General features: G+C 45.9%; 2 protein-coding genes across 3 annotated transcripts in view; one reads left to right on the forward strand and one right to left on the reverse strand.

Moving 5' to 3' along the window:
* Positions 1-23,139, forward strand: part of swm (Zinc finger protein swm) — an 81,649-nt gene that overhangs the window by 4,694 nt on the left and 53,816 nt on the right. The window contains exons 3-8 of one of the 2 annotated variants that reach the window (XM_050184026.2): positions 1,387-1,808; positions 2,290-2,393; positions 5,857-6,095; positions 14,294-14,512; positions 15,481-15,639; positions 22,040-22,141. In XM_050184026.2, coding sequence (XP_050039983.1) covers positions 1,387-1,808; positions 2,290-2,393; positions 5,857-6,095; positions 14,294-14,512; positions 15,481-15,639; positions 22,040-22,141 — 1,245 coding nt within the window. The remainder of the gene's footprint in view (positions 1-1,386; positions 1,809-2,289; positions 2,394-5,856; positions 6,096-14,293; positions 14,513-15,480; positions 15,640-22,039; positions 22,142-23,139) is intronic. The other variant, XM_050184027.2, reaches the window with a different exon arrangement.
* On the reverse strand, positions 7,317-9,241 carry LOC140217318 (uncharacterized). Its single transcript, XM_072287790.1, has one exon. It carries the CDS (start codon positions 9,155-9,157, stop codon positions 7,574-7,576), a length of 1,584 nt encoding a protein of 527 aa, XP_072143891.1. The 5' UTR covers positions 9,158-9,241; the 3' UTR covers positions 7,317-7,573.

A 23,139-nucleotide genomic window follows, 5' to 3' on the forward strand; every position in this document is an offset into this window, starting at 1 on the left:
GGCAATTTCTGCGATGGCAACAGGACCCATTACGTGGTAAGCGACAGCGTTGGTTTCTTAGCTGGAGAGATGTCTGGTTGTTCCACAAATAAGGGTGTGTAGGTTTTTGTTTGAATGTTCAGTTGCTTTCACAGTATATACAGTTAAACCTTGATATAACGAAGTGGGTAAAATTGGCAATTTGCATTGTTATATCGAAATTTTGCTGTATTCAAATTCGACCTTTTATGCAAATAAGTACAGTCGCCGATCTATTTTTTTACACGGAAAGGGGCCGCAAAATTTTCCGAATTATCGCGCAATTGAAGAAAGCAAATTTGAATTAGAAAATTCATTTTAGTAAATTTGGGAGTTGGCGATGAATTATACGGTTTCATGCCACGTCAACGATACCTTCACATAAACAGTACAAATTAAGCAAAGCCAGCCACGCTTCCGAGAGCACTTCGCCTCTGCCGCTGATAACGTTGCCCGCACTTGGACGACGCTATCATTAAAAGCGCCGACAGCAGGAAGCGAATGCTTCGTCTTCCTCTTGCTCCAACGGGTCCCCGAAACTCGAGATTACACAACCTTCAACACTAAACGCCCAGGAAGACTGCTTGCACGATGCCACACCTTGGCACGCCCACTCTTTGGACAGGGAGCAGATTACCTCTAAAGAAGGGTGCGCTGCTGCGTACCCACTCAGCCGCGCTTACAGCCGTGCACAGCCACGACCGAAACGTGCACCAGAAATCAGGACGCGCATCAACTTACCCACTCCCCCCTGCCTCTCACGCATGCTTGATTGCGTTACTGCGAGCTCGCTCCCTCCCCCTTTCCCTTTGCTCGCGCGGGGATGCGGCGCTCGTGCGTGAAGCCACCATCTTTCGTGTCTCACTCTCGCAAGCTTCCACTCGCACCTAAAGCCCAAAGTGTGCAGCGCGCGATAGGATCTTATCGCATTTGGACTTTATATGAAACATGGTGCGGTTCCACTTCGCCAGTCGCTCTTGTCGTACCGCGCGCAGTTAGAGAGGTGCGTTTGCAAGCTGCCGCTTATAATTCAATCATTTGACCATCTGCGTCCACAGAAGTTTCCATTTATTGTTTCAGCATTCCTTTACTGCGAAATCGAAATTTAGTTATATTAAAATTGTATGCAAACACTCTTCGTTATATTGAGGTTCTAATTACATGGTGTTCTATGGGTAAAATGTTATGAAAAGTTAAATACTTTGTTATATCGAGAATTTCGTTATATTGAGGTTTAGCTGTACATAGATGTAATAGTCTGCAGACAAGACTATCACTGCATCATTCCTTACCATGCTTGTTTGCTTGCAATGCTTAAACCATTGACAGGCCTTTCAACATGTGTTATTCCTGATGCGGTATGCGCAGAAACCAAACCCTTTGTGGACATGCTGTTTGAGACCCTGTCGAACAAGTCGTACCTCCAAGGGAAGCCTTACGTGCCAGCGGGAAGTGCACCCGCACCCTTGCCCGGTGCTGTGCCCAACTCTCCTCAACAGCCGCCGCCACCCCAGGCCCCTTCAGTCACGCTGGTGCAGCAGTCCAGCATGGCTCCATCTGTGCCTCCCCCTGTGCTGCTTGCTGTTCCGGCGCATAAGGAAGGCGCGGGGGGGCTCGGTGCCGCGGGGCTGGCCCCCGCTCCACTGCCACGAGTTGCTGCAGAAGCCTCTTCCCTGCCCACTTCCACTGTGCTGGGTGGCAGCAAGCCCACAGCAACAACTGCAACCGCAGCCACTGCCGCTGCCATACCTGTGGCGGCAGCCACTGTTGTATCTGTTCGCAAAGATGAGGTGAGCTAGCTCAAAAAAGAAAAAAGAAATTTCCGGTGTACCAATATTTGAACAATATTTGAAATTTTAATTGTGAATCGAGAACATCTTGGTTTTGAAAAAATAGGTTGATTTGAGGATTCGGTGCTGAATATAACAGGATTCTACGATGATTGCAGAGTGCTTGGCCTGGAAAAGGCCCATGCATGTGGTCCATTGCTTAGTAGGAGTGCCTGTTGTAAGCACGCAAGGAATTGTTGGGGTCTTTCACATTTTGTTAATTTGCAATGTTCCCACTTTGAAATAGTGTTGTAGGCAAAATCCTTTTATTCTTTCCCGCATTTCCTTCACGTTTAGAAGCAGTAAAATATTCATTATACTGTTCATTATTTGATGAGAAACTTTCACTATTTGAGACGTGTACACTGCGAATCTGGTTTGATTTAACATTTCTCTTCAGCATTCTTTAAAATGGTGAGCTGACACATATGCTGTGTTGCAGGTGCCTCCAACAGAAGAGGACAAGGAACAAGCCAGAAGCAGCCACCGAAAGTCAAAGAGCAGGTCACGGAGTCCCGTAGGGGGCAGGAGTCGGAATCGGAGTCGGTCAGTTTTCTTTGCTGTTTCTCAGTAATCTATGCATCCGGTGATTCTTATGACCGTTAAAGTGGTGTTGTAGGTACGGCCATTTGAGCCTATCTACGTCATTTTGGTATAAGTGCTGCATACTGCTGCAAATGGATTTTTCTTTTTACCAGCGCCGCACCAAAATATTTTTTTTTAATTTGGAGGAGCTGGGGCTGATGCCTAGTTACATGAGCTGTGATGACAGCCCTGGGATGTGTAGGTGTCCTCTATGTCCAAAGATGCTTTATGCACACTGAGTATGTTAAATCATGTATCTGTTAGTCTGGATGGTTAAAACTGAGGGACACTACCACTGCTGTCACAGCTGAGTGCCGTATTGTAATTGTAACGTGCACCCGTTTGCCGTGACCTAAAGAAAGAAAAGTTCTTTACAATACTGCGCACCTCATTCTTTCATACAGAAATACAACTTTCTCTCGTTTGGAAAAACAAACATTCACTCCTAATGCATTAAAGTTACGATAAATTTAAAAAACTCGCAGCTTCACCCGAAAGGCGAAGCATCAATTGCGATAGCATATTAGTAGACAGCTATACGAAAAGTAAGTAAAGTAGTTTTATATGCTGCATAAACTTTTAAACATTCGCTTACTAACTCAATTAACAAGCATGGTGTCACGTAAACACAAACGTGAACACGCCTCACTCAATGACCGCAGAAACTCTATCAAAATGCTGGAGTGAGGAAGTGCGGTAGCAGCAGCATGCGAATTGACCTTTGTGCGGTCTCTCGCTTTAATGCGAACTAAGCGATGAGAACAAATAGCAGTTGCCTAGACTCTATCGCAGATCACTTTCAAGATGTTGGGCTCACTGGCGCACCAGTCCCGCACGCAAGTTTCGGGAACTCCAAGCGCCAATGATGCGGCCTGATTTCCGTCTGTATCTGCACATGTGACCACGTTCCTTTTAATTGGGGCATCGCGATGAACTCGGCTTGTCTATACTGTCGGAACTTTCATGCTGTTAGAGAAAACGCAGAAAACGGGCAGATGGACAGTAGACTAAGCACATGGGCTACGTGGAGGAAGCTACAGCAGCTAGGCACGAAGCGTGTACGAAGCAGCCATTGTGAAATGCCGATGGCGATATGGTAACGTAGATTTAGGGTCATACTCAATTGTAACGTGCATGCAAATTTTTGGATCCGTTTTATCGGGAAAAAAGTGCACATTACATTCAAGTAAATACAGTAATCCATTTCACTTGCATCCAAGTATGAGCCTAGATATTGAATATCACTTCATTCAGTATGATAGGGTTCTGTGTAACAGATTATCTTTCTATGGCTGAATATAGGTAATCCTCCTAATGCTTTTTTATTCCAAGGGACATGCCAGCAGCCCTCACCTTCTGTGGGCCCTCATGTCATTACAGTCATTGTAGTGCATGGAGGAGGTGTTATGACCTCGCCTTTGACAAACAAAAGGCATCAAGATAGCTAAATATCTACGTGAGCCATTCCCAATGTGATTGAAATATGCAGAAATCAAAAGGCAGGTGAGATGTAATTCTTATTCAAGAGTGTTGTCTATCAAGCACCTGCTACAAAGATACAGGCAGCTGCTTAAACTGAGCCATTATAGAACCTGTTCCGATACAATTGTGGCTGTTATCATAATTGGTAATGGCAGAATTCAAGGGAAAGCTGGGTTCTTGTCTTCTTGTTAGGAGCACTACAGTCAATGTACAAGTTTTATAACTCCTTTTAGAACTCCGCAAAAACGTTTAAAATATTGGGCAGTCCGAGAAAATGAATGCATGCCTTTTGCTGCCCCCAAGGCCTCAAATCGCCACACACACATGCAAAATAGCTCTGAAGGCCTTGCCTTTGCCTCGTGTGTTGTCGACAAATTCGACTTCGCCCTGCCATCTGCTAGCCGCCTGGTTAGCTCAGATGGTAGAGCGGCTGCCCCGGAAAGGCGGTGGTCCCGGGTTCGAGTCCCGGACCAGGACGAATTTTTCTTCAACTATGAGGCTTTTCTTTCGGGGAACCCGTATGGGTTTCCTTTGTAGCAATTGCTACGAACGGGTGGATGTCTGATTTTCCCTTTATTCATTACTTCTCTCCACCTTCCGGGTTTCCGCAGAACTACTACGTCTACTGTTTCCCGTGACAATTGCCCCTTCCCACTCTTGGTATGCTTCACCGCAATACTTCGCATATGCTTCACTGCGTAACACTTCTGTATTGAGGTGAAGCTGATTTTCAGGAATCGGCATTATGCAACACATCGTGCTTCTCCTGCTTCCAAGACATTCACGAGGATTACCAAGGGGGAGTCGGCGCCGGTACTAATAGCGGGGAATTGGTTCAATTGAAAAGTCGGCACCGAACACAAAGAAGCTTTGTAGTGAACGTCTAAGTAGCTAGTAGTGCAGTGATTTGGGCTTGTTGGTAAGACATCGTGAGGCTTATAGCGCGTGAGGCTGCGCTGTCGCCGGGGTGGATGATGGTGACCGCTCAGTGTGTGCTCCAGCATATAGAGACTGCTCCATTGTGGGAAGAGTCCAAGGAAGATTAACTCGCGAAATTATTGAAGCAGAAACTATTGATAGGCTTGGGGATAACTGTATGCCAAACCATCAATTTCCCTTTCCCGCAAAGAATTAGCTTACCTGTGCAATGGTGTGTAAAGAATTTTTGCAAACAGCGCATATATGATGATGTACGCGAAATGTTGTATATATGTATGGGTCCCTTGCTCAAAATAAAGATTGTTGCAAGTAGCGCCTGTGTGTGTCATGTCTTCCTTTCGTCCTTGTCTTTTCACGCGCTATAAGCCTCACGAAGTAGCTAGGCCTAGCATTGGTGGCTACGGCTGCCAGTGGATGTGTGTGCGACAGTGCCGGTTAAAGAAGGTGAGATAATCAGAATGGCAGCGGTGGTGGATACGATTAATGCCATTTCAAACCTGCAGTAATGGCAAAAAGTCCAGAAAATTGGATGGTGAAGGTTTTTTGCTTCCAAAATTTCAGACGTTATACATTGGCTTTATGGGGTACGTGGCAGTGCCGTGAAGGATTACAAATTATCGGGCATGTCTGAAAAATCGGGCGTCCGGGAAATCGGTCGTCTGTAATTACAGACTCTGGTGCACTCTTACCATTCTGAATTATCATAGTTTTATGTTTTATGTTCAGTGCATCTCATGCATAAAAAAGATTTTGAGTTGATTCAAGAAAACATTGGTGGCCAGGAGAGCGATGTTTATTTCACTTCGTCGAGGTACAGCTAAGGAAGTCCAAATTTTGTGTGGAGTAGAGCAGGCCTTGCTCGTTGAAGATATTGATAAAGACTGTATGAAAGTGTCAAATCGGTTAACATGTGGGCTCTATACAGGCCATTTAGCTGCTTGGATGAAGTCTTGAAAGTAATTTACACTGCATTGTTAGGTGAACCATTGCTTACTGCATGCAGAGAGGACGAACGCCGGTCCGGACGACGGTTCTCAGACGATCGAAGACGCCGCACAACGGAAAGGAGGCGGCATGATGCTGGAAACCGACATCGGGGAGACACAACTCGGAACCGTTGGGCTGGAGATGACAGAGCAGCTCGGTCAGCAGGCACACGGGATCGGTCACATAGTGGCCGTCGATCTCGTTCACCATCCCGTTCGCGTTCACGGTCTCCTAGGTCACGCAATCGTTCAAGAGGTAAGTGGCTATAACAACTTTTTTTTGTACTTGTAATTGCTCCGATCTCAATCCTGTCTAGCTGTTTCGGGCCATACCTGGGGATGTATTCAGCAACGATCACTTTCAGCGAAAGCTCAGCAGTCATGGAGGCATTACGGAATCGGGGTGTAGACGAGCCGTGTGTAAAAATACTGAAAGATATCTATAGCGGCTCCACAGCCACCGTAGTCCTCCATAAAGAAAGCAACAAAATCCCACTAAAGAAAGGCATCAGGCAGGGAGATACGATCTCTCCAATGCTATTCACAGCGTGTTTAGCATTGGGAAGAATTGGGGATAAGAGTTATGGAGAATACCTTAGTAACTTGCGATTCGCTGATGATATTGCCTTGCTTAGTAACTCAGGGCACCAATTGCAATACATGCTCACTGACCTGGGGAGGCAAAGCAGAAGGGTGGGTCTAAAAATTAACCCGCAAAAAACTAAAGTAATGTTTAACAGTCTCGGAAGAGAACAGCAGTTTACGATAGGTAGCGAGGCACTGGAAGTGGTAAGGGAATACATGTACTTAGAGCAGGTAGTGACCGCGGATCCGGATCATGAGACTGAAATAATCAGAAGAATAAGAATGGGCTGGGGTGCATTTGGCAGGCATTCTCAGATCATGAACAGCAGGTTGCCATTATCCCTCAAGAGAAAAGTGTATAACAGCTGTGTCTTGCCAGTACTCACCTACGAGGCAGAAACCTGGAGGCTTACGAAAAGGGTTCTACTTAAATTGAGGACAATGCAACGAGCTGTGGAAAGAAGAATGATGGGTTAAGAAGAGAGCAGATTGGGTGAGGGAACAAACGCGAGTTAATGACATCTTAGTTGAAATCAAGAAAATGAAATGGGCATGGGCAGGACATGTAATGAGGTGGGAAGATAACCGATGGTCATTAAGGGGGGACGTGGCTTTGAAAATCAACTTTCTTATTTCTTCATAGATTTTGATTAAAATTGGCACAAATGTTTAGAATGTCTCCCTGATGCTTCCATAAAAGTTTCAGGGTGATACCTTAAGAACATTTTATTAAATTTGATTGAGCAGAATGTTTCAACCTCGAACTTTGTGAAGAGCCTGGGGAACATAAAAAACGTGATAGAAGGCTTGTTAAGTACTGATTGCATAGCTAAATGCACGCTGAAGGTCGTGACATTCTTGCTTTTGTTTTGTTCAACACAAATTTTTTTGGAGTGTCATTTTTTATGTTACCTTCGTATCAAGCACACTTTCAAGGTGAACAAATAGCCACATCATAAATTTATAAAACGTCAAGGCCCAAAAGCAAGAATGTCACGACCTGCACTGTAGCCCAAGGAACAAGACAAAAAAAACAGAGTCAGAATAGGCCAAACGGTAACAAAGAAATCAGCTCCGCAAACTGAGCAGAAAGGCAAAAACACAGTTTTGAGAAAAAGGCCTTCAAAGTTTTGCCTTGCCTCCACTCTCCTAAAATGCACCAGGATTGTAGTCCTTGGTGTCCTTAGCACAGCGGGGCTTCTTGGGCATGTGGCCTTTCATCTGATGTTTTTTCGATGCCTTTTTTTTTCGTAGGGCATCCTTTTCTGCAGCTCTTTGAAGGGAATGCTTTCCTGGCTTCAAGCCAAGTGAGGCACAAAACTGTCTGTATGCACGAAGCGTTCCAGCATTGTACTTGCAGACTGCCTCATTGACAGCTGTCTCCGCTGCGATCAATGAAGCATTTTGCTCTTTTGGTAGAATTGACCAAATGACAGCGTGGAGACTCTCGGCTGCATTCTGAGTCTTCTTGCCTTGGCAACGGCTGAGTAGCTGAGGATCCGAGAGGCGTTGATACACAGGCAGCAACGCAGCTGAAACATGTGTTGCCAATTTGTACTTGTGTTCTGGCGGAGCTTTACCTTCAGCTTCTGCAGCCTGGTGTCTGCACCAGCTCAGGGGTCCTGGAGGGCAGAGCTCATGATGAGGGTCTTTATCTGTTGAAGTGATATGATAAAAGGTTGCCATTATGGCCCTTTGCATATCATCTACTTCACTATTGTTACGTATGGCCATGCCATAATAATTGGTGAGCTTTTTGATTAGGTCTTGGGTCAGGCCACCCTTCCCTCCAATTGGTTTACTTCTTCTGCTTTTTGAGACAAGTGTTCGCAGGGCTGTACCCATCCTCTTTTTAACGTGATTGATACAGTCCTCTTTGTTGAATGTAATGAAGCCGTAAGCCTTGTCTTCACAAAGGGCCTGGAAGGTACGGCTATCCCCATCACAAACAACACATGTGTAGCGGAGGTCATTCCTTTCCAGTGACCTTCTGAACAAGATCAACGCTGCCTCGACCTCCATACGGCTTGAGTTTGCATCGGTGTTCTTTTGGCACACGTGATTCTCTTTCCATTCACTGTAGCCTTCATCGTTTTCTTTCGGCCCAAGCGTGCATCCATGGCATCTGTTCGAGAGCACAACGCAGTCAAGCACCAGACCAGTGTAAAATTCAATTATTGTGCCCACACCAATATGGGATGCATGACCACGTGTCATCCATGTGCCGTCGTAGACTACCGTCACATTTTTTGTGAATGCCAGGTCCATTTCGCTGTAAACTTTCCGCACGGCTGCCACAGCATCAGAAAAGAGACTTGCTGCAGCCATCCCACCAGCAGGCCTGAATTTTGATTTCAGGTGTCTTTGGAATGTCTTATGGTGCAAGCCTCTGTGTGAAACGTTCATTACTGACCAAAAGTCAGTCAGTGCAGTTGCCCCTCTGCCGGTGGTTTTAATTGCTTGCATTGCACGCATATTCACGTCAAAAGCCTTACCACCCTCTACTCGCGGCGATGACCATTCACTTGCAACAACGCCGCAGGCATTGCAGGTCAGTAGCATTCGTGCAGCCAATCCATGCCTTGTTCCCAAATGAACAGTCAGTCCCGGCTGAGAGCATTCTTGGCACAAGGCATTCTTGTACAAAGCATTCAATGCTGTGACCTGCACAACCAAAAACTCATCCGCCAGCTCCACATTGGCACAACTTCCTCTCTCACCTGTGAGCTTCATTTTTCTTTCGGTCGCCGAAACAGAACTGAGTGATGCTTGCACTGTCTCGGCTCGCCCACGAGAAGCTTCTATCGATATGTAGTGCGGTTCCAAGTGAGCCTGAATTGTACTGCCGAATCTCGACTGCGTTTCATCCACGCGCGAGGTGCTTTGTCGCGGGTCCGAGTCGTCGGCGGGTGAAGTGCTTGGTCGCGGGTCCGAGTCGTCGGCGCGTGAGGTGCTTGGTCCCGGATCCGAGACGTCGGCGCCCGAGGTGCTTGGTCGCGGGTCCGAGTCGTCGGCGCCCGAGGTGCTTGGTCGCGGGTCCGAGTCGTCGGCGCCCGAGGTGCTTGGTCGCGGGTCCGAGTCGTCCGCGCCCGAGGTGCGTCGTCGCGGGTCCGAGACGTCGGCGCGCGAGGTGCTTGGTTGTGGGTCCGAAGCATCCATACATTGAGGGAACTGCTGCTGTGTGTCCACGATGTCCGCGCCGCACTGAACATCAGCAGAATCAGCACTGGAAGCTCTTGATGACGCTCTACTTTTGGGCATCGGCGACTTGCGCTTACGGCTGCCAAATTGATGCGAAGTTTTGTATTTCTTCTTGTGCCGTCGCCGATCCATGATCACAGCCGAGATCCAACGCGAAACTACGCCACAGAGCTTCTGAGCCGCTACCGAAACTATGGAGAGGCTCGTGATACGGGCGATGGAGAACGTAGCCTCGGGAAGAGCAGACGACGCGCGGCACTTCGCCCGCCGTTGCTAGGGGCAACCGCTCCGGAGACCAACGGGGCCGCGCGCCGCTGTCACGTGGCGCGCGCCGCCAATCAGGAACCTCCGCGAGACCTCGAAACTTTTGCTTTTTCTGCATTTGTTTTCGCTCGGAGGAGGCCGGTAAGGCGGCAGATTTGAAGCTGAAGAAATGCTCTTTCTGTTGCGACCAAGATGGCGGCGTTCGGTTGCGCCGTTACGGAGATGTCGTGGCTTGAAAAACACCGTCTTTTTGCGATTTCCGCAAAACTTCTCGTCGCCGTGGCTGATACAATAATTTTTTTAAAGCACTTCTAAGCGGTTTTCAGGGAAGATATTTTGGAATCAGGTAGAGAAAGGGTTATAAAAACTGAAAATGTGATTTTCGAAAAATCGGTTTTTCGGTCATTTTTCGCGATGCGAAAGCCGCGTCCCCCCTTAAGGGTTATGGACTGGATTCCAAGAGAAGGGAAGCGTAGCAGGGGACGGCATAAAGTTAGGTGGGCGGGTTAGATTAAGAAGTTTGCAGGGACAACATGGCCACAATAGCACATGACTGGTGTAGTTGGAGAAGTATGGGAGAGGCCTTTGCCCTGCAGTGGGCGTAGCCAACTGATGATGATGATGATGACTTTCGGCGGTACTATCGCCTTTGCCATCGGCATGTGCTGATTGGCTGTTTTAATGAAATCAAATGAGCTGATTGGCTGGTTGAGCACTATGTCATCTGATTTTGCTCAACCAGCCAATCAGCGGACGCCTGATGGCGATATTATCATGGTGGCAACATTGTTGCCGAAAGAGATCGTCGCAGAGTACGTCCCCTGTGCCAGTCTTCTGACTCTTCCTCTTTGTAGTGTGACTGCCTCTTTCTTAAGAAGGAATTGTTCATGAATGGAGCGCCAATAGTTACCACAGTAGATAGAATTAGGCATTGTCTATAGTTCACACAGTCCCTTTCGACTTTTCAGCATATTTCTTCAGTAGCAAGCTAGGGTGGGGTCTATGTAGTTATGGGCTATCATCCAATTTCACCAAAAGAGTACCTCTTGCATTGTACAGTCGAACCCATTTACATTAGAACCTCGTTGATACATTCCCATTACGTACGTTTTCCCGGCGCCAACGTTCGCAATCGACAACGCAAAAAATGACCCAATAGAATTACGCTCATTTTTTACTGGTTTATATGTTCCCGGAAAACACAATTTTTTGGAACCAACGTTCAATAAGTCGCCAAACTGCGATTGTATGGTGCGTTTTCTGGCTGCTAGATCTCGTGTAAACGAGAAACTGCACGAGGCGCGCATAACCGAGAACAGTATATAGCTGCCCGCTGAGGCAGCTTTGCCACAATACTCGCCTGCCTGTCTTACGTGAAAACGCCGATTCACACTGTTTCTAATTTCGGTAGCAGCAAATCTTCTCTGGCATCGTTGCACTTGGCATTCACAGCTATCACTGCCAATCCTATTGCGATAAGCATCTTCGCCTATCTGTTTCACAGTGCATAGTGCTGTCGGAAGCGTAGCGCCTGCTTATAATAGGCAATAACTGAGACGTGCCACCGTTCCCTGCTGCAGACTGCAGTTGTATACGTTTTCCTGCGGCTAGGTCTCACGTGAACAAGAAAAAGTGTGAGGCGTGCGCGGTCGACAACAGCATCTAGCTACTTGTCGCACATGAGAACGACAGCGTGCACAGTTTCTTATTCCGGTGCAAACAAATCTCCGGCCAGGTCATCGCACGCCGCATTTACAGCTATCGCCACCAGATCTATTGCGATAAACATCTTCACCTATCTGTTTTACATAGTACGTTGTGCGATTGGTAATGTACTGCACGCTTTTAGTGGGTGATAATCCAAACGCAGTGTGGGCATCACGTTTCACCTCAGCGGCATCCAGTGCCGCTCACCAGTTCAATTTTGTTTCGGTTTCACGTTGCCCTCTTAAAATACTGGGCAATAGGAAAGCGACAAAGCGCGTCTCAGGCCACCGGAGCATCACCAGCTCGGTGTGTGTCGGCATCTCGTGCTGCAACAATTTGTGTGACGCTTCGCATTACATAGATGTCAGCAATAGTTGAGTCTGTCAAATTTTTTAGTTACTTCGGATCGTATTTTTTCCTGGTTAGTAAGTTTTTTCTCGCAGTTTTTTTTTCCAAATGGTATGAACAAAGTTCTACTGTATAACGAACTTGATAGTACCGTAAAAAGTGGTCGTTATATCAGTAGTTTGTTATACGTGGACTCACATTTAAACATGCTCAGGGTGTCTACCAACCGGGAAAGCCGGGAATTCCCAGGGATATTGAATAGTCTGGAAATACTCAGGGAAAACTCAGGGAATTTGTGCTTCTATTAGGGAAAATGAGCAGTAATATTGTTGAAAGGGAACAAAAGTTGCGGTAATGCTGGCTCAAATAACAGAGAGGAATCGTAACAGATCCTCTTTGGCGCCGTGTTGTCCGCTGGAGGAGTTGTCAATGTACCGTCAATGACCGACTTTCCAGATGCCTGATAATTCGGACGGCTTCGCGGCGCCACCACATCCCCAGTGACTAATGTATAGTCAATGTATAAGAACGTCTGAAATTTCGGATGCAAGAACCCTTCGCCGTCCGAGCTTTCGGACTTTGCCAGGACCACCGGTCTGAAACTGCATGACTCAAAGCCACCACCATTGCCGCCATTTTGATTACTGTAAAAACCCGCGTATAATACGAACCCGCATATAGTACGAGGTGAAATTCTTGGGACACGAAATGGGAAAAAAAAAAGGTTTATCTGCATATAATACGAGTTAGGAAAACTCGAGGAAAACATTTATTTAAATTGCACTCCTACACTTCAATCACTCTCTTTCTCAGCTGCGCTCTCTTCGGATAGTTCCTCGGACATATCTTCCCAGAGGTACTCATCCTCTGTGCCATTGAGCGCTTTCAAGATGCCGCACTTTTTTAATGCGCGACGCACAGGGTCCTCTGGTATGCTGACCCATGTGTCCACGTCACTGCAGGCTCACCTGAGCGCATCCAATCGCTTGACCGCGTCCTTGAATGGCTTGTTCACGCAAACGTTTCAAGGCTGCAGCTGAGATGTCATTCCACCTTGGATAACGACGAGTTCAGTGCTGGATTAGCGCAACAGCCTCTTCACTGAGTCGGCCAAATGGCAACGAAATGTCCTCGCCAGCCTGTGCCTTGTTATACCGCATCAAATGCCTGTAAACTAGGAGGCATTTGACCCTGTGCCAGTCCTCACTCATCTCATTTGCCGCCAAGCAATAAGCTCAGAATTAGGTCGTGGCGCTGCAACAATAACAAAAAAATAACTAAAACTGCACCCTTGCTCTCTGCAAACCCGTGCCCCTTGCTATCGAGAGGCTGGCTTTTCTGCACTGTTTAGCCATTTAGTGGCTAAGTGTGCTTTACAGGCAAAATTTTGCTAGCAGCACGAAATCGTCGCAAGATTCAGCACAATATCACTCCAATATTCTTAGATTAAAAATAAATGCTAGGAACCGTGTTTGCTCCCACACAGCCATCAGTATATTCGATTTGATTCGAATATTCATATCCAACCGCATATGTGAACATTCTTAAATATCTATTTTTCGAATTGAATATGAATATTAAAAATATAATATTCGATAATATTTGTACTTTCTGAATATTCACATGCCCCTACTTCTTAGCGGAGGCATTCGACTGCAGTTGGTGCAGTCCAAAATTCAAGTCATTATGAACTGTGTGGCAAGCAGCCTTTGTGGGTCTTGGTTGCAAAACCTTTTTGCTTGAAATATTGACTGAGACTTAGCATTTGCAATGGCTTGTGAAGCTTCTCTAAAGCCTTTTGCATGTCACGTGTGCCTCCAGAGTGTGCTATATGACAAAAACATTTACTTGCAATAGCAAGGTTTTGCACTGGTTCGTGTTATCTTGTCTGAAACCTTTTGTGTCTTCAAGACAACAGATATTTGCCGAGTGCATGCTTAGATGGTGCCACAAGGGCACGCAAGTTCGTCAACATGCACCCGATGAGTAATAGCATGTACATCAGCACTATGGGCAAGAGAGACCTGACCTTTCTATTGCAAGTCATTTGAGTCAAGGAGCCTTTAATTCTTTATGTACCATGTTAGTCAGTCTGTAGTAAAAAGAATATTTGGTCATTGTTGGAAACAAACTTGCTTTCAAGCAGTAAAATGGTGCAGCTTTAGTCATCAAAAGCTTTGCCAGGTCCTTGAAGGTCCCTAAAAACGGAAGTATTCATCAGAAAAACTGCTTCGAACAATTGCTATTGTAGGCTGGATTGAGCATGATGTCTGGTTCTCTAGCATTAACCCTGAGGTAGTTACTGGAGATGGCACCAGGTTGAGCAGCAAATGCATATTGCTTGCACAGATGGAGGCCAACGTTCAGAGGTACGGAGCTCAGGCACGCACAGTTCAACAACTAATTCCGCCCCGTCAGAGCCACGTGCACCTGACACACCACATGGTGACACTGACTACAGACCAGGACAGCCACCACCTACCGCATCGACAACTATGTCATCAGACGCTGGGCAGAGCTCGACCACTTTCCATGCAAAGGCTTCCAAGCGCTGCCGAGATTACGATGGTTGGTGAACGCCTGCAGGAGGGCGGTTTTATTATACTTTTTTTATTTCCTTGTTTATTTTGTGTGTGCATGTTTGAAAGGAAAACATTGTATAGAGTTCCGTAAAAGCCATGCCACCAACTTTTGAAAGGTCACAGAATTAATTGAGCATAAGGCTAGGTTCTTTCCCCAAGATTCTTAGTCTTGAAATCACTTCTCTGTCTTATATGCAAGGTTCATTGGACCAGCGACTCATTCACTGAATTAAAAAACATTGGTAGGTGAGGCAGGTGTACTTACTGCACTAAATTGAAGGAAATTCCATTGATCATTGTCATAATCAACAATCCATAGAGAGAACAAAGTCTTGTGTCAACAGCTGGTGGAGAACAGTTGTGGAATATGCCAGAAAGTAACAGACAGCACACCACTCAAATTTTACTTTCTGAGCATTGCATTTATATTAGGATGCATGTTTTACACCCCACATAGGCATGACAGATTTGTGACATCGTCTTCTATTGGCAAGAAATTCTTGGGCTGCCAGAATGCCAAAAATCAGGAGAGACCTAGTGTCAATTCCTCTTATGTTCTTAGGTTTTAATACTCCAGGTAGTCATTAACCTGAGGCCGCTGCCCCCTATGGCGTTTTTCATATCCTTAGTCTGGCTTCAAAAAGTTAAACCTCAGGAATCAAGCAATTACCAGCATCATAGGACTTCATCCGATACTTGAAGTATTTCTGACATCCAGTCGTGCAGACAGGCAGTTTCTTCTCGTCTTCCTTGTTTTTACCCATTGTGTCTGTGTCTTTGGTGTGGTGTGCTGAGAATTGTTCTGTCCCTGTATCAGCACTTGTGTGTTATATGGCTGTTAGAAAGCAATCAGATTTTAAAGAAACAAAAACAAAACAGGACCACACGACACGAAGCATACAGTTCGTTCTGTCTGTTAATTGTGTTTATGCATGTGTTCTGGGGTGTTTGCAGAGCGAGGGTACTGCATGCGTGGTGACTACTGCCCCTTTGACCATGGCAACGACCCTCTCATTGTGGAGGATGTGTCAGTACTGCGCTTTGGCCTGTCAGGACCACCCCCGCCCCCGCCACCGAACTCTGCCTTGCCCCCTCAGCCAGCACTGCCCCAAGGTGAGGCCGCAAAAGCTGTGCACTTGTGAGCTGTTCGCCAGTCTTAGCTTCATTTTTCTGCACTAGAGTCTGAATACGAGCTAGTTGGTAATAAGGCAACATCTTTGAAAGAAAGAACGCAAAAGGCAGGGCACCATGAGTGGCAAGCGAGCACAAAGAGCGCTGACTTTATTTGCACTGACTTTATAAGCATTCACAAAAAAATAGTCCAAGCTACCCCAAAGAATAGTACGCACACAATGCTATCTATATTGCTGTAACTTTTTTTCCTTCCTTGTTCCAGTGAACTGTCATTTATGAAGGACAATAACTGTAATATTGATTAACATTTGGGAAGATTTAACAGAACAGCAGGTGCTTGAAAAAACTGAAAGTTGTCATAAATGACATGAAGTTTTTAAAAAGAAAAAATAAATTAATAACTCAAGAAAGAGATTGTCAAAAAATAAAAGATGACAATAAAGAAAAACATCAAATATAAGTATGTGCAAATACTGAATAATACATTTTAAATGGAATCAAGAAAGAGAAAGCCTAATATCGAATTGAATATTAAAAAATTTATCGCTGTGTTTATAGCTTACAAATCTTGTGCAAAAAGAGACAAAACTGCACATGCTTGGGAGTCTACTGGCATTGTATATCAAGAATGTTGCAAGCTATCCATAATTGTGCACCAATACACCTCATAAGGACAGTACAAAAGAGTGTGGACAACTCGCAGTGCCCCGTGTTCGTTACGTCTGTATCTGTTGTCAATAACTGTGTATGTGTGATGTCAGTGTGCGTTTCTTCATCAGTTGTCCCAACCCCTAGTTTGGTCTTTCTAGGAACCCTTAGTGAATGCAGTCAAACCTTGATATAGTATTACTCGCAGTGAAAAACTTAATTAAATTAAGAATTTCTTTATATCAAGGATTTAAAGTTTCAGCAGTAAAAAGGAATTCATAAAGTTCCAGAGCATTCCTGGAGAGAAGTATCTTGCCAGTAAGCACACATAAACAAATCGTAAGGAGGTCGGGGCAAAATACCGCGGTTATGAGCACTTGCGCGTGCGGTGCAGATCCCGCCAAGAACAATGCATTGATGTGGTTTGCATGTGCTATGTCATGCGGCGCCGCAGATATTTGACACCATGGCTGACTGCAGTTAGTGCCCGCAACCGTCATCAAATGGCACCCACAAAATAAAATAAAAAGTCTAAAAAGAGATGGGTATTCTGAATATTTAGTAGTTGGGCTAGTTGGTTCAACATTTTGCAAAGGGGAGCGCTGAAGTGGTGCGGAAAGAAAGACACCAGACAGGAAAGACACTCTTTCCAGTCTGGTCTCTTTTAAAGTGCGTGCTTGATCACGTTACAACGCATTCACTCCCTCCCCATTCCATTTGTGCAGAAGCAGAAGGAGTCGTCAGCTCTCATGATTTTCCTAGCACTGCAAGCTGTTGTGGCCTCCACAAATTGTTTACTTATAAATGCAACAAATGGCATGCAGCAGCGTTTGCCTTGTCCTGGCACATGCATGCTTTGACGCTTTTTCGATGCTCAAACTTTTCATGCGGAAGGATGCGTGAAATAACTTTAACCTCAGCCGACATTTTTATAATTTTTGCTAGATTTACTAGCCATACAGGCTCCATGTAGATGCTTGATATGTCCGAAAGCTTTGTGAAATCGAAACAGTATCACAAAATTGCTTTGTTATATTGCAAAAAAGAAATAGTTTTCAATGTAACTAAGATCGAAAAACGAAAATAGTTTATTACATTGCAAATTTTTCGTTAAGTTGAGGTTTGTTATATCAAGGTTTGACTGCATATATTTTTTGGCTATTTGTAAAGTGAAGCTTTTGCCTACACTTAATTTTGCGACCATGTGGGTACCTTGTTTCCTGGCACACAGGTGCCATGCAGTTGTTTGCCTGTGGCTCACCTAGTAGTCTTTACCAGCCGCAGTAGCCCAGTGGCTATGGCATTGCACTGCTGAGCTCGAGGATACGGGTTCAAATCTGACTGCAGTGGCCACATTTTGATGGGACCAAAATGCAAAACGCCCGTTAAAGAAACCCAGGTGGTCAAATTAACCTGGAGTCACCCTCTACGTCATACATTGTGGGGGCTCAAACGTGCTTTTGGGACAACCAAACGACAACACAGTAGTGCAGACAGTCACAAGAACACTTATTGCGTCTTTTATACAGCAATCTAGCTAGCCAAATTATTACCAATATAACATGCCGATGGGTGCATGACAAATCGAGGGTCTCGACTCACGACGACTGGATAGCGGGCGAATATATTCACCCCCATGTTGGACACCAGTGCCTAATCGTTCGTGTGTACGGTCACGCGAATGGTGGCACGTTCAAACGATCGTGTTGGTCTATCCGGGGGCATTGCTCACAAGCCTTTCGCAAGATGGTCCCACGAATGGCCGGCGAGCGCGCGGAACATCCACGCAGCTAGCCGACCCCAAGCCAAAGAGAACAGGCTATACCTTTTTGCACCCGAGTAATCCCACCATCAGGTGGTGTTTGCAGCACAACACTCGCACCATCTCTTGTACTAGTCTGCAACTGCATTGACTGCCGCCGGTGCAAAGCCACGCGGCAAAGCCAGATTACAGGAGGCGCAAGCCATGCAGGGAAAACAGCATCAGGGCACCCCTATCGTGTTTACAAGCTCCTATATCTATACTATACTATACTACACTATACAAGCCCCCTATAGCTACCCTCAGCACTTGAAAGTCATCCCCACATCCCCCCCAACCTTAAATCACTATGCACTCCAGCAAAACATTCTACACGGTCTTAACATCAACACGTGCTTCGTGTTGGATGTGGTGGCGTGGGTGTGACCGCACCAAGGATGTGACCATGCATTCTTGTCCATAACCTGTGCGCCGACTATGTATCTGGAGTACATCACTGACGTTCGTTAGTCACAGCAGCTGCTCTGCAGACTCAGCGACATGATTCCAAGCCAGGATTCCAGAAATGGCAGCGTAGTAGTCAGCACAAGCAAACGTCTCTCGTGCCGACATGCCCTGCTGGCAAGAGCCGCAGTAGCTGTTGGTAACTGCTGGCTTTTGTCCCAGCAGCCTAGGGTTGCCAGGCGGACACAGTTGGCTGCTGAAATCGCTGCGCCTGGCCGGCCGCAGGCATCTCCGTTGCCTGGTCTGGCCTGACCGTTGTACTGGGCAGCTGACAGAAAACGAGGGATAACTCCGTTCACGCTGCATGCTTAACGTGCTCGACAAACACCAAGGGAGGGCCATTCTGCATGCGCATCGCCCACTTGGTGCGATGTGCAATTTGGCTACAAAATATCAGGCGACTACTCAGATGCTAAGTTCACGTGAACAAAGCTCGCTTTCTTATGTCGAACCAGTAATTTCAATTCGTGCGAGGTGGACTAGAATGAGGGAAGCAAAGTGCGACACCTCAGCGCCATGGTTCACCAGATTGTGTCCCTCCACATGCGACACGCAACTCCGAAAAGCCTTAGGCGTAATGAGTTGCTACCATGGCAACAACCAGTATCCAAAAACAACACCCAAGATGGGTGCAGAATAGGCAGCCACGAGGACACATCAGCTCTATGAGGTGGTCCTACTCCGCTCGGTGTAAACAGTATCCAAATGGACGGCGCCTACCGTCCCAGACTGTGTTGGAGGTCTCGGTGCCAGGCTGCAATACCGGACAGCCCATAGCGGCAACTGTGGTCCGCAGCCACCCAGCTCCCGGAGTCAAAGGAGTTAGAAGGTCATATTAACATAATAAACTCGGACCACCCACGAGGCTTCCATACTCACTCACTTCAGGCTTGCCAATGCTCTGGAGGTGCTAGGCCTTGCTCTACCAGGATGCAGACCATGTGACCCTCATACCAAGGAATGTTGCTTAAAAACACTTGCAAAAAGGCTTAGCATGTTGAAAAGTTAAAACATGCTACAGCAGCCATCACCTCGCTCAAGAAAACACGCCGTCGATGCTACCAACCAAAATCAACACTAGGCCTACGCATCAGTTCAAACAAAAGTTGACTTGAACCAAACAAAACTGTCAAAAGTATCGTTAGATGCCTGAAAAGCTTCACGTTGGACAGCCAGGTCTGAGGTCTTGAATGTGCTCGTGGGACAAACAAGGGACAAGACAGTACTGCAGACTATCACAAGGGTATTTATTGCACCTTTTATACGTCTATCTAGCCAGCCGAATCATTACTAATGAAACATGCCGATGGGCTCTCGACAAATCTCGGAAGTCTGTCTCACTGTGACGGGATAGCGAGCGAATATGTTCACCCCTATGTTGGACACTAATGCCTAATCGCCCACGTGTACAGTCACATGAACGGCGGCACGTTCAGACAATTGTATTTGTCCATTCCGGTGTCTCGCTCATAAGCCTTTCGCAGGACAGTCCCGCAAACGGCTGGCAAGCGCACGAAACGTCCACGCAGCTAGCCAACCCCAAGCAAGTGAGCAACAGGCACCTTTTAGCACCTGAGTAACCCCACCGTTAGTTGCTGTTAGCAGCGCAGTGCTCATGCTATCTCTCATGCTAGTCTGCAACTCCACTGACCGCCGCCGGTGCGAAGGCAGGCGATGAAGCCAGACTACAGGATGCACAAGCTGTGTGGGTAAAATGATATCAGGGGATGCTTAAAAGTTGGGCGTCTTCGCAACCTCATAATCAGGTCGTGGTTGTGGCACATAAAACCCCCCAAATCTATTTTTTTTTTCCACCTAATCCCTGCTATTGCAATGCTGTAGTAAGTACAGCTGTTCTTTGAAGTTGCAACTTCAAATTTGCGTCTTTCTGTAAGAGTTGGGACATCTCTGAATAGTATGCCCTCCAACCAGCTTTATGTCTATCATCAACTGTTTCTACTAAAATAGTGTCTCACATGCCTTTTTTCTTACGGCATTATAAACACTTATTATTATTAAAATGAGAGTATGTATTTATGGTGCATATTTATGCAAAATTTTGACTGTGCCAACGATTGGTCACTGATATTGGAGGAAAAACAATGTCCTCAGTAACTTTGTCCACAGATTTTGATTGTATGGTTCTGTTTTGTTTGCTACTTCTCTATAAATGTATTTGTGGGGAAACTTAGGTTGAAGGCATGTTTTGCAATAACAAAGCCTTGTTCTAAATGCTTAATTACAAGAAAGCTTATATAGTTTCATCTCCATGTCCATGTTTTACGCTGAGCCACATTCGAGCCAAGCCGAGCTTTCCGTATTCACTGGTATTCCCTTGTCCTTGCAGTGCTTCTTGAATAAACTCGCTTGAACAGTAGTATCATGTTTCCCTCTTGATAGTACAGTAGGAAACTCTGTGGGGTGCATGTGGTTGTTATGGCAAAAGGAAGGCACTTTGTAAAAGATGCCCTACCTAATAGAACAGCAAATGCTGTAGCCTGGGGATCTCATTTTGATAGCGAAACGCTGTTGATTCATTTCATTACTTCTATGTTCTACATCTTTCCGTGACGACTGTCGCTGACTTTGGGATCATCCCATTTCATTGCCTGTGGCAATGCAAAGGATGGGAAGATAATGTGTGCATTGATCAAAATTCTTTGCTGAATTTATTGCACTTTAACTTGGAAGCAAAAGAAAAAAAGGATGTTGACCAAGTTATACAGGAAAAGAGACTATAAACGTGTAATATCTGTTTTTAGCCAGCTCATTCAGCTAGATTGCAGTGAAACCAAGCGATCTGAGAGGTGCTTTGCAAGCAGCTAATGGTAGGTGTCACACAATATTGCACATAACTGAAAAAGATTTCACAGGAAGATAAAAGTTGTTTCATGTGCCATAGTCTCCTATATACACTCTGTGCCTGCTGGATCATTAACAAACCAAGGAAAAGCAGCTGTCATTGGAACTGTGGTGCTGGCGCCACTTACGTAGGGTTGTCTTGAGTGCACTTTCTACATTTTTGGTGCTCATTGCTGACAAGAAAAAAAAAGAGAAAAGAATGGACATCATTCAAAGATTGGTAGTGGCCAAAGGAAATATGAATTTTTTTGTCTAATGTTGCTTTTCAAAATGAAGTCATCTGCTACATCAGCTACCACCACACACGAACACTGTTGTTTCTAGAGCACAGACAAGTCTTTCCCTTTACCATCAATAGTCTTAGGGTGCTGGCAAGGTTTTATCATTACCCTGCCCGAAATACCATGACTCTTGCCCTACATAAGTGGCGCCTCCGTAAACGGCAGCAGTTATTGGGTGATTCAGCAGGCACAGAATATGTACAGGAGGCCTCTACATGACTGTTTGAGTGTGGTCTGTGGCACTGTTGGAACTCCTTGGTGGTGGGTGTCCTCTCTCTCTCTCTCTCTCTCTTTCTCCTTCTCCTTGGTGGCTGCTTGGCAGGTGTGCCCTCACTGGCCCAACTGCAGCAGGTTTTGCCACCCATGGTGGGCAGCAGCCAGGAGTCTCTGCCGTCAGCAGCAGCAGCCGCCGCAGCAGTCGCCGGTCAGTGAGCTCTCTGCTGCCACCGCCACTGTACTTGTGGACAACTTTCTGTGGCGCTTGCCGTGGTGGCTCAGTGGCTATGGTGTTCTGCTGCTCAGCGCATGGCCGCGTGTTCAATTCCCAGCCATGGCAGCTGCATTTTGATGGGGGCGGAAAGCAAGCACACTTCAAATTAATTGAGAGCTGACCCCCACTACAGAGTCTCTAATAGCCTCTCTGTTGTATTGTGATGTGATTAACTCCACGATTAGTTAAGCCTACACGAAGAACCTGAGAACCATGCAATGGGCTTGTAGCAGATATTTGCTAGAAAACTAGTGGCTTCCAGTGGCATCCTAATTAAAAAAAAAAGCTTAAGTATATGAGCATGCACATCATATAAAATTTTTAAAAATCTTTTCATGGAATTTAACGTTCAAAAGCAACACTGAGCTATTAGGGTTGCCATAGTGGAAGGGCTCCAAATTAATTTTGACCAACTGGGGTTCGTTAATGTGAACTTAAATCAAAGTACATGAGCTATTTTGCATTGAGCCTCCATCAAAATGCAACCGCTACATTTGGGAAACAAACCCGCTACCTGGTGCCCAGCAGCAGAGCACCCCAGGTGGTTGAAGTTAATCTTCAAGCAGTCATCCTTGTCGGCTCATCTTCGTGTGCTTTCGCTCCCACTCAAAGCATACAGTATGGGGCGCGATAGGATCTGATCGCACTTGGGCTTTGTGCACAACATGCTACTGCTCTGTTTTGGCTTGTGGGGCATGCGATTTTAGAGGTGCTTTCGCAAGCAGCAGCTTTTAATTTGACCATCTGCATCCACAAAAGTTTTCGTTTATTGTCTCCATATTCCTTCGAGATGGAAATAAAATATCGTTTTACAGTCGAACCCACTAATCCCAGATATAACAATCTATCCAATATAACGACCACATTTGAGCGAATTTACAATTTTCTGACCCTGCCTATTGAAACTGCTTCTAGATATAACGGACATGTTT

The sequence above is a fragment of the Dermacentor andersoni genome, chromosome 4 (genome assembly GCF_023375885.2).
Source record: "Dermacentor andersoni chromosome 4, qqDerAnde1_hic_scaffold, whole genome shotgun sequence".
NCBI lineage: Eukaryota > Metazoa > Arthropoda > Arachnida > Ixodida > Ixodidae > Dermacentor > Dermacentor andersoni.

Excerpts from the sequence above, each read along its gene's own strand:
- LOC140217318 (XM_072287790.1), bottom strand. The coding sequence starts at position 9,157 with ATGAAGCTCACAGGTGAGAGAGGAAGTTGTGCCAATGTGGAGCTGGCG.